Raw genomic sequence first — 17779 nt, forward strand, 5'->3', positions numbered from 1 at the left:
ATTAATCCTCCTGCTCCCGCCTGCCTGACTGTGAGGAGCTGGGCTTATCCCTGGGCACCACAGCTGAACGGAGCTGCCACAGGTCTTACTTTCATGCAGGAGGATGGGGTCTGAACTGTCACCAAGACCGCCGAGATTATCTTTATTTGGAGATGTGCTTTTTAAGTATTATGCTTTCAAGTGTCTCGTGTGGCAGGGTAAGCAAGGATGTGGGCTGAGAAACAAAACACCAAACGATCCTTTTCTTCTCACTTTACCTGCCCCTGTTATGCTGAAAATAACGTACTGTGGCATTTTTCACAGGAATCTAATGAAAAGTTCTTTTTTTCTTTCAGCTACGATGAATGCGTGGGGCCAGGAGCAACACAAATATACATTCCCACAGATGATCCCCCCCCATATTCTCTTACGGACCCTTGTCAAAGAAATGAAATATCTATAAACATTAGGCTGGAAGAGGACGCAGCATCTGGGACTACAGGACAGGCTGCAAATTACGCGGTCAGGCTGCAGGACTTGCAGCAGCCCATTTCATCCATCTCTTTGTCGTCTCTCGCTCTGGAGGCTGCTCCCCTGTACGAGACAGTGGTGCGTGAACAGAATATCCCCATCCCGCTTGTCCCAATGGAAATACTGAAAAATTCTTCCACTGACTATCAGACCATTCTGAACCAAATCATGTGAATAAAAGTGGCTCTTTCCTTCAGTTCTTCTGAAGAACTCAGACTGACAAAAACATTCAAACGGAAGAATAAAACCTCCAAATTTTTATATCTTTAAACAGGGATGCAATGGGATTTTTTTTACAGTGAATTTTGAAAGTTTACCTAAGCTTCCTTCTTTGTGCTTCAGTGTTCCATGACATCACACAGCATAAAAGAGCAGCAGTAACAAGCAGCGCATCTGACCTTTTTGAAGCATTTCAAAACACATTGCAATCAGCCACTCTTAATGTAGATACATGTTTATCCAGTCAAGCCTACTTGTTGATTTTATGATACTTTGCATGTTTTAGAATAGAAGGAAAAAGAAGAGTATTTTGTTGTCTTTGTAGGTGTCACTAGTACATTTCATTCAGTGTCTTGGCAACAAAGCATTTTTAAATAATTCTTTGTCTAAATATGTATTTCAGAAGACAGAGACAGAATGCTGCCTGCAAAACATAACTATCAGTACCATATAGGAGAAAAAAAAAAAAAAAAAAGAGATATAATATTTTGATAGTCACCTTGTTCCTTTGGAAAGCCCAGCCAGGGCCAGGCTGTCCAGAGCACTGCAAAGCCTGCTCTAAGTCTTCCCCAAAAGAAAGCAGCAGCAAGCAATGGAGAGGTGGCAGTGGATCCCCAAACTCCAATTGGTTTTACCTATGGAAGCTGTAACACAGCTGCGTGCAGGCTGGGAGCGACATGCCCCTCTCGGGGACTTGGTATAGCCAAGGGAAGGGCAGCGTCTGGAACACCGGAAGATGCTCCATGCCAATTCCCATACACGACTGCATTTTCAGTCACTAAGTGGTCTCTTTCTTCAGTAAGAAGCTGGTAGTGTTACAAAGGACCTTGACCTCTAGTAATTGCATTAGCATGATGTAAATAATAGATGCTGGACTCGCTATGGACAGTAACAGAGGACCTCACTCTGTGCAGAAAGAAACCTCTTTTGTTAGGCATGATCCTTTTCACTGAAATTTTGCTACCCACAAATTCATAGACCTGGACTTCTCACACATTCCTATGACACGCATACGAGTTGGAGACACACACCAGCAGGAACAGCAGAGGTAAATCACAGATGTGGGAGTTTAATCTGGCATGGTACACAGGTACCCTATCTCCACATAAAGACTAAACTACATCTTCAACCAGTACTAGTTAGCAGAATTATCAGAGGCTCACCACCACTAAATCTCTTAGAGGTATTTTCACTAAAATTTTACACTGATAAAACAGACTTCAGTTAACTACCCCCACTGAAGGATATGTAAAAATGAGTATAGTAAATATATAGTGGAGTTTAAAAGGAAGCATCATACAAATTATTAAAATTGCACTTAGATTTTCTGTAAATACCAAATAATTTCCAACTGTAATCATCATTCAACCCTCCAAAGATTGACACAATTATAATTAATACTTAGATGGGAAGTAATTATATGGTTCTTACTGCTGTATAAATTATACCATTACTGAGTCATACGCACATGATGAGATAAGGTAAGTATGCATTCTTTGCTAAGTAGATGAAGAGTAAATATGTATTTCGCTAAAAGAATTCTTTTGCAATTCAGCAAGATTTCCAATATTCTCAGTACACTACACCCAAAACAACAAAAATTCATTGCGAAACTGCTGGCAGGCATCGCCAGAACAAAGGCTGTATTTCCCATTATTTTTAACAGACAGAACTATTCCTCTTTAAATTATTAGTGTAAATAGTTTTTTGGAATGCAAAGTATCCTGCAATAAGAGAAGCAAAACTCTACACCATCTATTAAAAGCCAGAAATTAAAACCAACATCGAAGTATACCAGTCAGTTTTACTGGCAGGAAAATAAGAAGTGAAGGAAAGCACAGAGGTTTACTTATGCAGAATAGGACATGCTTTCATAGCTGTGTGTTCCTGCAGCGCTTGGAGACCTGCCTAGAATAGGGTAAGACACTGGTACCGGACCCTGCTTACTTCAGGCTGCTGGTGGGGAAGTAGAAGGGGAAATCTAATGAACAAATATTAGAAGGCAAATGTGATTTTTACTTTTTTTCATGAAAGCGAATCACTTTTACCTGTAACATGGCAAATCTGAAGGTTCTTCTGAAGACAAGCACAGAGTGTTTTCACATCTGGCAGGCAAGCCTCTGCTGCGTTACAATTGCTTACAGTTTCTGTACATTTTGGGAAATCCTTTCAGCCTGTGTGGCTTTTAACCTGACAGGGATTTCATGACCTTCCAATAACTTTCTGTCTTTTGTGGTTTACAAAACAAACTAATTTTAAGTAGGCTTGTGATGAAAGTGGGAGATTTGTATTTTACCTCATGATAGAAATGCATTACTACGATTATAGAAAACAAATCAAAGTCTTTCTTCTTTTGATAACAGTTCACATTGCAATCTGGATTGTATTGTAGCAACATTACTTACAAATAGCTGTCTACTCCCTCTTGTGGTATACTGCTTTATAAAGTCAAGTCATCTAGTTATCACACTACACAGAGGTCACAATGAGGGACTCATCCATCAACATAATTCCAGCTTCTCTGTCTCACGAATATGGAAGCCAACCAAAACATACACTTCAATACTGTAGCATTTTTCCAAGTCACCACTAAGTGCGGAGGTTATGTCATTCATTATAAACAAACACCTTTAGAAAAATCCAAACTGTGAATTACAAGTCAAGTATGCTACCTTCAGCGATACCTTAGCACGCTCACATGCAGGAGTGGCTTAGAACATTCTACTCCTTGGTCTTTTTAACCAGGTGATATCCAACAATATTGTGGGGAAAAAAGCTTATAATCCAACCCACATACCTCTGCAAATGGACAATACTAGAACAAGAAGTTTATAGCTCTAAAGCTGCTCTAACAGCTTCTGCTGCTACTACTGGAACCGTGTTGAAATTTCTTGTAATGATGCAATAAGAACATATTTTCACTTACTGGAGAATATTTAAGATCCCGGATAAATCTTAGCAAAGCTGACAGTGTCTCCTGATGAGGAGACAATTTCTCTCTTAAGAAATTCATATCCTCCTATCAGATTTTATCCTAAACTCTCAGATAATTTTATTGCCAGTCCTAGAACAGGCTTAACACAGGCCTTTCATTTATTACATGATTAATACCGTAAAGAAAATTGTTTAGACATGCTATTTCTTGCTATGTGATAACAATACTGTATTTCTGTAGTCACCTCTTTTGCTTCAGTTTTTAGTATACTGATCTTTACACAAAACTTTTAGTAAAGAACATAAATATATTCGAAATAGCTTCTGTGCTTTTTATTGTATTGGTATCACTTTGGGACTACCCACAGCCTTTAGCCCCCTGTTAATCAGGCAATTAAGCAATTGTTGACTAAGCAACATCATGGTTCAGTCACCTACATTCAGATTTCACAACTCAGAGATCACAGGAATAAGAAGCCATCTGAGCAGCCGGGTCTCTCCTGCTCAGGGGGACAAGTCAGTGTGTACCCAGGCAGGATCAGCCCAGCTTAGCAAGAGCAGGAAGGGAAGAGACTGCAATACTGCTACAGTGAAAACTGTTACTCTTGAAATACTCTCAGACATTTCAAGATGGACAAGAAAACCTCACAAACACATTCATAGGTACCTCTGAAATTTACTAAGGTCAGGAGACTGGAAAATGGCAACATACCACTATGGGAAGAGAGGAAAAGTCAGGAAATAGCAGGCCAACATTCCCAGAAACATTCAAACAGATAATTTTTCAGCACAGCATGGTGAGTAACAGTGTATTTCCTGAGTGGAAGCCACATCAGACTGATTAACTGGTCATGGTACAGTCTGATAAATCACTCCCCCCTTAAACTACAGAGATACTCTCTACATAAAATTATAACCACAGACTTTTGCAAATTAAAATAATAATTATCATACAAGAGAGTATTTATCAATTGCTCTGTGTTAGTTTGAAAGGATGCATCAGGTGGGATCACCTATGTCCTAAAGAAATTACTGAGTGTTGCTGGATTTCAGAGCTTTGAGAGAATCAGCAAACTGCATTAAACTAAGAGAGGCAGGAGTTGCAGGAGAGCGGGACTGGAATTCGAAGAGACAGATAAACAGCCTGGAAAGAACAACATACAATTCAGTGAACACAAATACACCTCCAGCACTTGAGAAATGTAGGCTCGAATTCACAAACGCACAACACTGTGACCTGTCAGACTGGAGGAGAACGTCTGAGAATTAGACTGAGACAAATATGGGCTAACCATGAGCCAATAATATTATACTAGTAGGAGAAAAAAAGAGTAAAAAATGAACACGTTGCTGGGAATATATACAGCACTATTATTCTTAAAATATTCAAAATACCTTTCCGCTCACTACTTCTCTGTTAGGAAACTGAGTCCAGGCTGAGTCTCTACAAGTCAAGGAGGCTGACAAATCTGACTGCCTAGAGAGAAGGAACAAGAAAGTTAGAAGGCCTGGTTATTTTTCTTGGTTTTGCATGACAGAATAGAAAGCTGTTTTCCATTGCCATATAGAAATGAGATATCAGAATTGAGGGAAAAAGGAGAATTAGTATTTTATATACTGTAGAGAAAGAACGATTCCACGTTACCAGGAATGGGAAGGCCAAGTTTCAGTCCTCTCCTAGTGGAGCTTTCCATGTCCTCTCTTTATCACTGTCTGACAGCATCTGATGCTGCTCCACAGCCTGGGAATTGGCAGTTGTACTTTTGTCACTTAATATTAGCAGCCTTCCAAACCCTAGATGTTCTGCCAATACCCTCTGGGAAAAGAGGATTCTCTTAGCCCAGACCATATTAGTGACCCACTGAGAACTACATGATTTTTAACACCATACTGATGTCATAGAAAAAAAGCTTTCAGTAAAAATACTCATCACCACAATTACATTGAAGCACCTACAGCTGTAACTCCACTGATGTGCTACACGTGAGGTGGGAATTGTAGATAGATCAGAAACTAAATCCATTTTTTCTGAATCACCAACAGTACCTCATGCATTAAATTTCTTCTCAACTAGCAGAGTTCACATTCACTTCCCTTCTCCTCAGCTCACAGTAATGTACCTGAATACTGACTACAGAATTCATAAGCATACAATAAATTCACAGCTCAGATTTCAGACAAGTCCATAAACTATATATATTCTCACTTCCATTAAAGCAACAAAAATTAACAAGCGAAATAGCTTCCACATCCAGCAGAGGCACAAACTAAGCTAAAGCTTTAAGGAACCTAGAAGTATCCATGGTGGTCCAGTCATGTTTTGGGTCTACCTCAATTCTCTTATTTGTTCTCCTGCATCTCCTATCATTTCAACAACATAGAGGCCTAAATCAGCCCAACTGCAGTGAAGAAAAAAAAAAAGTCAGGTATATAGCCTGACACAAGTCACTGAGTATTGGTATTGTGTCTTTAGAAGTCCAGGGAAACAGCAACAGTTTGCATGCACAGCTGGAAGCGGCCATTCCTTTCCACTGAATTCCTCTTCTCTCCTTTGACTAATGACCAGGCTTCTGCCTTCTTGCAGTCTTAAAAAAAAATATATTTTTTGATAGACTCTGTTTCTGCTACACTCCAAATTAACCTAATACATTCACAAGGGGGAGAATTTTTTTTATTTAAATTCAAATTATAATGAAGCCGTGAAAGAACCCTGTAAAAAATTAAGATTATTTTGTCACAGCTTTGCTCCCAGCAGGATTTTATATTTCTGCAAGAGACTGAAATCAGTAATAAACAAAATTAATACTCCCAGAAAAGAGCTAAACTTCTTTGCAAAACATTTCAGAATCTCATTGAAGAAGGAGGAGCAAGATAGGAGACCTCATAGCTCAGGGAACTGCAATTGGACTTTCAGGCACCTGGGTCATGGGCCAGTACTCTGCCCTGTTGGCAGCGATGGGACTGGTACCACAAACATGCCAGGGAAGTGATTAGGCTTCCCTTTTAGAGAGCAGGCTTTTAAAGTATTAGGATCTTCAAAACACAGAACGTAAATCCCATTCTCGGAGGCTGTGCCAGGAAACTAATTCAGAGAATAACAACACAGTGATAGTTAGACTGATGAGACAACTCAGTATTAACTACATTATCCAAATAAGCTTTAGTGAAAAGCAAAACACTCAAACCAGCAACAAAGCAAGATTCCCCATATTCTACTAAGACGCACCAGGCTTTAACAAAATGCAGCTCTTCTATATGTTAAAGAGAACAGCAAAGGTTAAAGAATCCAATTGCTTCCCTCCCCCATGGGAGTGGGTGTGCAAAAAGATGAAATCCAACTCTCTCGTTTGAGTCACTAAAGTTTTGCATATGGCAAGCACAGAGCAGAGCTGCCCGCAGGCACCCTACTAAGGGCACAGCCACGCTTGTCTGTGTACACAGGCACATATGGCCTGGGAGGAAACTCAGGCATTGCAGCAGATGGCCTCATTTTAACACGTGGCAGTAGTATGGGGATTTGTCCCCCCTGCCCTCTTGGCTAGATCAGCAATTTTTATATAACAGTTATCCATGCACAAATTCTACAAAAGTATTTCCTAATAACATTTCACTTGGAACAATGATCAAAAGCATATGTTTTTGGAAGGCCCTCTTGCCTGGAAAGTCAGGGAGAAAACCAGTTTGTTTGCAACACCATACAGCCACTTTCAGCAAGAAAGAAAACAGGACTGTGGTCAAGCGAGCCTGAGATTTCCCTTAATCAGGAGAGGCCATACATTCCCAGCGGTTAACAGTGAGGCAGATATTCATTTTAAAATGCACTATGTAATGAAGGCAATCTATAATAAGATAAGCAATTAAAAAACCATCAAATCAAATTCACACTTGCAACAAGCCACGTCAGTGGAAACACCACTGAAGACACCAGCCCAGCTGGTCTCCAACAGACATTAAGGTCATGAGAGGCCAATGCTGGCACTAATTTCTGAAATCACACAGGTGCACAGCAGCCATTGGAAGTGACTCAAAAGTTCAGATTCAAAAAAATCAAGCTTAGCACAATCACCTGGATCAAAGTCAGGCTGCTTGTTTTCCAGCTGCTGTACCCGACCTTCATTTTAAACCCACCCCAGGAAGCTTTTCAGCCACCACAGCAGAAGACACAAGTCTTTTGTCTGACTGTTACCCAAACCCAGCCCAGGAATTCAAAGGCAACATACAATAAAATGAATAACAGAGCAGGCACAAGGAACGCCCTGTGTCAGAGGGGCTCGTTTCACCCCACAGCACAATTACCTCACGCCAGCCCTTTAGCACGGGGCCTCACTTTCCCAGGCCCCTGCCCACTGCGCGCACATCCCGCACATCCCCCTCATTCCCTTCCTCCGCCCCCCCGCCCAGAACGCACCCGGGACCGCGGCGGCGACCGGCGGCGGGGCAGGCCCTGGGGGAGGCCGGTAACGCGGGCTCCCTAGAGCGGGCGGCAGAACGGGACGCATACCCTAGCGCTGTGGCGACGACGGGGCGACAGCTGCCGCCCTCACGCGACGCCGCCACGCGCCCGTGCTGAGACGAGGCGCGCGCGCAGCACGCGAGTACCGCCTCCTCCACCCTCCCGCCTTTCGCTTTCAGTTCGCCGGAGCGCCCCGCCCCCCCCGCTGACTGACACGGCCAGGAGCCACTAGGCGCCCGGCGCGCCGGCAGAGCGGCCAATGGCGGGCTGAGCCGCGCGGCGGGCGAGCCGGCGGGTCCGGCGGCGCCATGAAGGAGCCGGCGGGTGAGGAGGAGGTGCTGCGGGACTACCTGGCCTACTACGCGGCCCGGGGGGCGGAGGGCGAGCTGGCGGCGTGCGATGAGGCCTCCCTGAAGGCGAGAGCGCGACGGCTGCTGGGCCCGCAGCGGCGCGGCGGCCTGGACGTGCGCGGCGTGGCGGAGCGGTGCCGGCGGGCCCGCGGGCAGCGGGGCGGCAGCGTCCTGCGGGACCTGCTGAAGGCGCTGGAGGTGCTGGAGCTGCTCTGCGTCAACCTGCTGCTCTCCCCGTGGCGAAAGGAGATCAGGTCGCTGAAGGTAGGGAAGGGCCGCGGGGAAGGGGGCGGGCAGCCAGCCCCGGGGGGGCCTGGTCCGGCCCGGGGCTTGGCGATCGCGGGACTTCGAGGCCTCTTCCCCCGGCCCGTGGAGCACAGGAGGCAAGGCAGCGGCGCTCACCCCCCCCCCGGGAGGTAAGAGCAACGTTTAGGAGCCCGTTTGGAGGGGCTTAGGGGTGCCGCGGGCCATGTGAGGTGCTCTCGTTGGCCCTTGCAGGCCTTGGCCAGGCCTTCAGGGCCATCCCAGCAGCACTGAGCAGCACAGGGATTCAGAAACAGAGACCTTCGTTTGTCCTGAGGTGGTAGAGAAGTAAAAAGATATAAAGAAAGGCTTAGACTGCCATTAGTCTTGAGTTTTATCCTTAATTTACCTAGAAGGAAGGGATGCTTTTTAGCCTCAGATCTCACTTTTGCCAACAGTTGTATGCCAAAGGCCCGTTGGGCCAGTGTCTCTGGTCCAGTGATTTCACCACCTCTCCCAGCTCTGGGGACTGCAGCTAGTGGAGTGGGTAGGAAAAACCACTCAAAAGAGGAAATGCTGTCACTTTTTGCAGCAAGCTAGTCGAGGTTACCCCTCTTCCCTAGCATGCTGAACACATCTCGTTGCCTGGAAGAGACAGCAATCTTCAACACGTGCAAAATCTACTTGTATTTAAACAAAATCCCTGAATACCCAAACTGCAAACTTATTTCCCTTCCTACAGCAACAGGTGCTGGTGAGGAAAGGCCATTTCTGTCCTTCTTCCTGCCCTTAGCTCTCATCTGTGGAACTGTCTGCGGTTAGCGGGCTCAGCTTTTCATAACACAAGAACCCTAGGCTTCATGAAAATCAAATTTTGAAGACCACTGTGGGTAATCCAAAGTGCAAGACAGCCAGCTGAAGGCCTGAAATAATTCTGATGCAAGGCACAAGTTGGAGAACAACCAGTATCTTGTGCACATATAGGTTTGATAAAAAGTTACTGGTTGTATGCGGCATACTTCTTGACATATTTCATGCCTGTCACCCGCTCTGATGACCCCTGCCCCCCCCCCCAGTGCCTGCTCCTGACTTCCCCTCTAGAAGGAACAGAAGCTGGGGAGTGAAAGGCGCTATTGACAGCTTTATCTGAGAATGGACTGGGGCTCAGTCCTGCATTATATTATGGGCTTTTAGGTTAATGGCCCTTTTGGGGATCAGTTTTGTTCTCCCCCAAGCTTGTGCTTGTGAGACCAATGCTTAGGTCTCAGCCTTAGGAAGTAGGTAAGTCAGTCTCAAGCTGGGCAGCCTGAATTCTGGAAGTCTTGATTTTGCATTCCTACCTCCATTCTGTTCGGACTTGCCTGGAGCTGGTCATGGTTAGGTCAGCATAGTCTCACCTATCATAGCATTTCAAACAAAAAATAGTTCAACATTTACTCAGTTTTGGAGCTACCCCAGGCATGAGGGCTAGGTTGTAAACTGGAAGTGGGTTTTGGTTTTAAGTCGTTACACAGCAGCAGCATTTTATTCAAGTCATGTTTTGCAGACGGCTTGTGCAAAGAGAGCGTGTTTCAACAATATTTCTGCTAGAATAGTCTCCTTTCAAAAAGGTGCTTTTGAAGAAATGGCAACTTAATTCAGGGGTAGTAGAGTTACAGCAGGAGTCTGAACCATGGAAAAAGACAGCGTTACAGTCTTGTCACCAATTAAGAAATACAATTAAGAGTGAGTGCTTCATGTCTGTTTCTTTAGGAAAAGATTAGACCTCAGTGATTTATTCCATGAATCTTCATTTGTTTAAAAAACTTCCATTTTTTGATAAAGCACATGAGACTTATTTCTGAGTTTCTCTAGTTTGACTAAAGTGATTTTCTTACTCTTTTCCTTCTTGAATATTGATGCTCTTAGCCAGTATCTCAGCAGGTTTAAACTGGCATAGCTTCACTGAAATTAATGTGCTATAGCAAAGCAATAATGCTTGAGAGGCTGACAAAATAATGCTGATTGATAGAAAAGCCTCACTAACTTCTAGTCAAAATTCAGGCTTTTAGGAACATAGCTTTTTTAAAGATTTAAGGAATTTTTGAAGTACTTTGAATTTTTAGGAAGTCTTTCACGCTTCCCTCCACCCGACCCCCCCCAGTGTTCATCTGTTTTTCAATGTTGCATTCTGTTTCAGACATTCACCGGTAATTTTGTCTACTATATTCAATCTGTGCTCCCAGATGACATTGTAAAAACAGTACTGGAAAAAATAGGTTACATTGCAACAACAGCAACAGAGTTTTCACTTGTCAAAAAGAGAAACAATGAGGAAACAAAGCAGACTGCATTTGAAATATTCCTGGCAAGAATTGAGTGTGAAACCATCCTCGAAATGACAAATGAAGAAGAACGTGGCAATTTGGAGAAGACCCTACAGAAGAGAACACAAATGCACTGGCATCACGGAGATAAGGACAAAGAGGATCAGACACCCCAGAGAGAAGACGCTGAAAATCCAGAAAATAAAGAAAGCAGTGAGACGTCTTTGTGCCTTGCTATTCAAGAGAAGTCTTCAACTAATAGCAATATAGCCTTTGAAGCTGCTGGGAACCTGAAGCTCAAAGATGAGTTGCCTCAGTTAGCAGTCACTCAATCCGCTAACAGGCTTCAGGAACACCAAAGGCAAGTCATTAACACTGTACATTTCCCGGGCAAATGCTCAGACAGCGAGGACTTCTTGATCAAATATAGTGACATTGTCATAAGACAAACACCTATTTTCAGTGAGAATCTTTCTCCAAAAGCTTTTGAAAAAAAGCCAAGAGCCAGTCTCAGTGAAGAATGTGTCTTGGCAGTCACTGCAGAGGCAACTGCAAATGAGATCAGGCCTGTGCCACTCTCACCAGGAGCAAGCGGTCCGCCAGCCTTTGCAGTATTTGCTGACAGCTCTTGTGACAGCAAAAATGCTTTGGCATACAAAGCTCAAGAAGTCCACGAAGGATCAATTGAAGCAGAAATTAACGATGCCATAAACTGCGTAGACCCGGACCCTGCAGATGAACCCACTGAGCTGAAGTCTCTGCCGTACAAGGACATCACATCTGTCCAAAACTGCAGTGTCCCTAGGGACAAGGAAGTTTGTGAGCTGTCTTTAACCTTCACAAAACTACAAATCAAGGACACTCAGGAAGACCTCACGTACCCAGTAGAGGAAACTGGCCAAGCTGAGTCAGTATCATATGCAAGTCCAAGTGACAGGCATGTAAGAGAGTTTAATCACTCCAAAATAAAACACACATATCTGACTAATGCTCAGATGCAGAACAGAGCAGCTGCACATATTGAGCCATCTTCAGATCCATGCTGTACTGCTGGGAACGTGGAGGATTCCACTACTGGTTCGGATAGCAAGAGACTATTAATGGATACTCCTAATGCACATACGGCCTCCGAGTGCTTCAGACACATCCGAGAGCCCCCTAACCTCACCTACATCCCACCGCAAAGTATTGATGTTCGGTCTTCACGCGTAAGGAGGACCAGCGTCCAGAGCAGAAGGAACCTCTTGCAGCCTGAACGTGACTCTTCCGAATCCGGTGAAGTAAAGCCGCAGAACTGTAATTCAAAAGTAAATGAAATCCAGGAGCCTTATGTCATTATTGACAAAGCTGACCAAGGAATGTTATGCCATCACACTTGATTCTAGCAGTACTTTATTTATAATCTGCCTGTGTTTTTTCCTCTCACTTATGGCCTTGATCATCTTTTCAAGGGAATTTTTAGCTTTGTCAAAACAGATTTTTTAAAAAAACAAAACACCACATTTTTGGACAGTAAAGAAGGGGAGTAGTTGAGGAAATTCTTAATGGCCCCTTTCATCTGGAACATTTGGCACTGAAACCGGAATGGTCACCTTTCTGAAGAAAGCACAGGCAACTTCCATAAATTTAAATACTTTTAATTCATTAGCCAGATTCCTTCTGGCTGTATTTAATGCCAGACAGGTTTCTTCAGTTAAGCATACTTCTACTTTTTTTCCTTTTTCTTTTTTTTTTTTTCTTTTTTGCTTTACAGACCTATTCCTGGAGTATTCTTCAAGTATAGCATGCTGTACAATGAGAGAAACAGGTAAATGTCTCTAAACTGGAAAAGCCAACTTTATAACTTTACAAATGCTATACCGGAGCATACTTCTATTACCCATGAGGCTGTGCTCTGAACTAATCTTGCCCTTGCTTTCAGCTGAAAATAAGTTTAGAAAGTTTGATAACCTTCCTTTAGGTTTAAAGGAGACAGCCCTGTGAACACTTAGTTTTATTTTTGCATTAGGAGTTTAGCTCTTATAGAGGCAATAACCTGTATTACAGTTTTTATATCTGTCTCCGCTTCTTACTAAATTTTTTTTGTGGCTACCACCACAAATTTCAAGAGAAGCCCTGAGTGTTGTAATCGTTCAGTGCCACCAGAAGAGGGAGATCCAGCCACTGCTGTGCCATTTCCCTTGTCCCTGTTCCTGCTGCTTGACTGCACTGGCCCTGCAGCTCACTGGACTTTTCCGTACCAATGAAGGGACCAAAGTGCCATTCTCTGCCATTTTAGTGGCAGATGAGAGAAGGGTCCCAGTGAGCATCAGAGCCAGGCTAAGGGCTATGCTGTAGGTGGGAGTGATGTGAGAAAAGCTTTGTGCTGAGAAGGAAAGGGAGCAGGCTTGTTAGCTGGAGTCCCAGCATTGAGAACCTCTGTCATACGCAACATTTAATTAGATCTAGGAAAGCACACAGTCACTGGTACTGTATTTCAGCACAGTCTTCGATGCTTCTTTATACACTTGTTGCCTAGAAAGACAGTTTAATATCGTTTCAAGTAACTTTTCCAGCAGCACTTCAATGCTAAGAATGTTTCATTTCACGTATAGTTAAAATATTAGCTGAAATTAATTTAGTATAAATTGTTTACAATTGACTTTTATCCCCCGAAAATTCAGAGAGGAGCAAATGGATTACACTAGAAAAACCTCCAGAGCTAAAATGTAAAGATCTGCTTTGTGAACAGCTAATTGACATCCTGTCATCGCCTGATCCCAGCAGTGTAGGAGTAAAACTTTGCCCAAGCTAACACCAAGTGACAGGGCTGCCTTCAGCTTTGGGGAATGGGAGGGAGAAACAGATAATGTAAACATGCACACACAAATTAATACTTTCTTAATAGCAGTCCCTGGGGTCATGTGCTGGGCTTTATGGCTGAAATTTGGTAATATACCAGTGTTTGGGCTATTGCTGAGCAGTGCTTGCACAGTGTCATAGCCTTCTCTTTTCTTAACTAGCCCCTCACTCCCAATGAGTAACTGGGAGAGGACACAGCTAGGACAGCGGACCTGAACTGGCCAAGGGATATACCCTACCATGGAACATCACACCTGGCAATAAAACTGGGGAAGCAGAAGGTGGTGGGGTTTTTTTTGCCTACCAAGGTGGCCATTGCTCAGAGACTGGCTGCTTGTGGTGGTGAGTTACTGCCATTGCATTGTTTGGGGTTTTTCCCCCCCCCCTCTTTCCTTCACTTACTAAACCTCTGTCTCAACCAAAAGCTCTCTTGATTTTGCTCTTGCTATTCCCCCCGTCCTGCTGGGGAAGAGAGGAGCAAGCCGTTGCACTGGTGCCTTGCTGCTGGCTGAGTCACCCCACCACAACCTCCATGCTCGTCTTTCGAGCACCTCTCTGTTCTGCCTGATCATTTGGGGTTTTATAAGCTGTATTTTCCCCCTGTGGGGGTTATTAAAATTATGTGGTTTAATTCTCATATTGTCTCAATTATTCATGAACTCTAATTTTAAACTGTGAAAACCCCTTCTCATCACAAATGAAAATGTCTCCTAAGTATTTAGATGACCACCAGTAGTACAGGATTCATGTACCTAACATCCCATTTTTATCTTTACTGTAGCCATATGAGAAAAAGTATTTAACAGCAAACCAAAGATTACCACTTGAAAAGACACCACCTTGGGTACCTGACTCCATTAATGCCAAACTGCAGGCCTTCATTAAACTTGTTCAGTTAACATCTACTGTGTCTTACGTCTTTACTAAAATTCCCCTGATGGGCCTGTGCACAATTGCTTCTATCTTTGTGGTACCTGGCACACAGGAGACAGATGTTCACTTTGCCCCATTGTGAGCAGTTTTGGACCAGCATCATCCCTGTCCAGGAGCTTATGAACAACCTCACATGGGGAAAACAAAATATACAGCGTTTCTTTCAGAAGAGAGGAAGCACAGCCCAGACCTGCCAACAGTGCACCACAGTCCCCAGCTCCACCAAGTCACAGGAATGCTTTTGGAGATAGTAATGATGAACAACGCCCACCAAACAAACAGTAAAAGTGCACAAAAATTATTAAATGTAAAATGTTCTGAGAATCTACTTTTTGTTAATGTTTGAGTACCTGAATTGAGGAAGAATCTCCTCCTTATGGCAGACTGGCTAGGACTGGCAAGTGTTCTGACTTTGCAGGGAGAGCTAGTGTGCGCTTCTTGTGCAAGTCTTCTGCAAGCCTTCTGGATATTTTCATCTGAGTTTCTTATTGCTGCAAGAACACCTTTAACTTCTCTTCCTGCACAAATGGTAAGCTTTTGAGGCCTTGTACTAGAACCTACTTTCATATTTGCAAATTTCTGGGGTCTCAAGAAACAACTGCTTTACAGTTAAAGATGCTTGTGAAGAGGCAAGATTTGAAAACCAGCTGAAATAAAAGATAAGTCATATTTAATAGGCCTTTGGCAGCAGTCCTTTGTGCAGCTGCTTCCGTGTGAGTAAGGTAGCTTAAGGTGGGTTTTAAAATCCTAGTTGTAAATACAGTCAGACCTGAGAAAAGGGACCGTAAGATTTCTGCCCCCATCTGCCAGTGCTCTCCTGTCCCATTGGCAGTAACCACCACACCTCTCCTTGGCTAATTAACTGAAATAAGAGCAACCACTGGCTAGCCAGCAAGAGGGCTGCCGGGCCCCTTTCTAAAGGAAGGTGAGTGGTGTTTGTAAATGCGTGCCTACCCTCTGGTGAGCTGTCAGCTTTAATTGTGCCACAGCTGGTCCCAATTGCCAGTGAAGGGAATGGGGATTTACGGACTGATTGTCTGCCGTTCCATCACAGAGACACGAGGCTGATTCTGTGCCCAAATTTATATGCTACACACAACCCCTGGGAACGGCTCAGCTCTCCCAAGCCTTGGATTGGGGAAATTCTCTTTTGATCAGTGCAGACAGAGCCCTGGCAGCAGAGTGATACTCCCTCACACCACCTCTCCTGCTGGGGCTCTGGCAAGAGTCGGTTCCCCCCCCTTAATATCTGTGTCACACACACCCCCGTGCCCTGTCTGCAGTCAAGGGGTTCAAGGAGCACAGCTTCAGTTTAGAACAAGCTGTTGTTTTTAAAGCCAAGAATGAAAACCAAATGTCAGTGTTAAAACACCAAAAAAACCCAATCACCACACAACTGGAAAGCATGCAAACACTAAATTAATAAAAAATATTACGATTTGCTTCAGAATTTTAAATGAGGGTCTTAAAAACAACAATTCCCTGAGACAGACACAAAGCATACCTGAGAGCGACTGGCAAGGGCTTGTGAAGTGCTGATGAAGATAAACATCATTCAGAGCTGTTTCAACGCAAAAAGACAATTTCTGAAACACTGCTTTATCATTTTTTACCTTACTTGTACCCAAACACTGGGAAAGCGACCACCACTAACCCACCACCACAGCTAAAGGTCCCACCCATTGCAAACTAATCAGCCCAGCTCTCTGAGATAGCCGACTGAATCCCACACGGCTCCTTTTCACAGCATCCAATTGGAAAAAGCTGAAATTTGGGACTGGGATGGAATCCAGTGACACCTGCAGAGCAGCGCACTCACAGTGGAAGTCCTAACAGCTCCGTACTTTGTGGTGTATCCCAGGGAGGAGTCTGTCTCTGGTACCAGGCAGAGGGCTCAGGTGCAGCAGAGGATCCAACTCAAAGCAGCCTGGCATTAAATCAAGTCATATGTGTGCGAGACACGGATAACAGACACAGCCCTGCTGCTCTGTCACCCCTTATCCAACCTCCGTATCTGTTCAGACAGACATCGCTCCCGCAGCTGTATGCTTACACAGCACTCAGCAAAATGCTGCCCTATCCTGATAGAGCACAAATAATTATCACATGCCAGCCTCTTAAAAAAATTATAAATGATCCATTAAAAAATTGATCTGGACTACACAGAAGACTACATTTCTCTTATGTAGGAATTAATCTACCAACTGCTAGTTTTCGTTCTGAAACTAAACTTTTTGTTTTCAAAAAAAGCTCGCGCCTTTCTGTCAGCCCCATCAAACACTGGTGGGAAAAAAAACCCACCACCATCAATTCTCTCCTGACTTTATCCTGCTTTAGAAATGCACAATGTTTACTTAAACCCCCACAGACTACAGGAAGGACTGGATCCTCCAAGTCATCAAACAGCACAGTAACTTGCTAGGAGAGCCATTATCCAGGAGCGGAACAAGAGAGCTCCGGGTCTGAATCTTTTAATAGCAACTGATGGCAGAACAAGCCAGCGCTTCCTACAGCAACTGCACTGAAGAGAGATACTGGATAATTTCCTGGTGTTGGCAGCAGTTTTATGTGCTAATTACACTCGTGAAAACAATTTTCAAGGTTTCTTAAGCCCTACAGTTTTGGACAGTCACTTCTGAAACGTTTAATCGAACAAGGAAGATTTCCCATGCTCAAAGAAAGTACAGGAAAGGCCAGGCTAAGGGAATGCAGCTGTTAAATTATTTAACTTCTGCCAGTCTTTCTATCTTACTTGAAATTGATTTATGTGCTGCTCCCAGATGTTACTGGTTTGCTAAGACACCTTGACCAGGACAAAGTAAACAGCAAAGAAGACATCATCTGTTCAGGCGAAGTATGTAACAAAGAAAAGGCAGGAGATAATCACTTTTCACACATACTGCAGTTTAGATGTGGAACTCATTGTGACAGAAGTCATTAAACCCCACAATTTTTACTCATCTATTCCCACAATATACTCCAGAACAGGA

General features: G+C 43.7%; 2 protein-coding genes across 7 annotated transcripts in view; both read left to right on the forward strand.

Annotated features, from left to right (window-relative positions):
* BEAN1 (brain expressed associated with NEDD4 1) overlaps positions 1-3972 on the forward strand; it is a 61045-nt gene extending 57073 nt beyond the window's left edge. The window contains exon 6 of the mRNA XM_074582889.1: positions 336-3972. Coding sequence (XP_074438990.1) covers positions 336-684 — 349 coding nt within the window. The 3' untranslated portion in view covers positions 685-3972. The remainder of the gene's footprint in view (positions 1-335) is intronic.
* Positions 3973-8407: 4435 nt separating this feature from the next.
* On the forward strand, positions 8408-17379 carry LOC141741825 (uncharacterized). Of its 6 annotated transcripts, XM_074582893.1 has the most exons (4): positions 8418-8730; positions 10889-12322; positions 12769-12822; positions 14018-14493. In XM_074582893.1, exons 1-3 carry the CDS (start codon positions 8425-8427, stop codon positions 12796-12798), a joined length of 1770 nt encoding a protein of 589 aa, XP_074438994.1. In that variant the 5' UTR covers positions 8418-8424; the 3' UTR covers positions 12799-12822; positions 14018-14493. The 6 variants fall into 6 exon arrangements, 3 of the variants coding, with proteins under 3 accessions (XP_074438992.1, XP_074438994.1, XP_074438993.1); XR_012586492.1 differs by lacking the exon at positions 14018-14493 and adding an exon at positions 17158-17379 and having other exon boundaries at positions 8408-8730; positions 10889-12822; XR_012586491.1 differs by lacking the exon at positions 14018-14493 and adding an exon at positions 14638-17149 and having other exon boundaries at positions 8408-8730; positions 10889-12822.
* Positions 17380-17779: the final 400 nt, after the last annotated feature.

The sequence above is a fragment of the Larus michahellis genome, chromosome 4 (genome assembly GCF_964199755.1).
Source record: "Larus michahellis chromosome 4, bLarMic1.1, whole genome shotgun sequence".
Lineage (NCBI taxonomy): Eukaryota > Metazoa > Chordata > Aves > Charadriiformes > Laridae > Larus > Larus michahellis.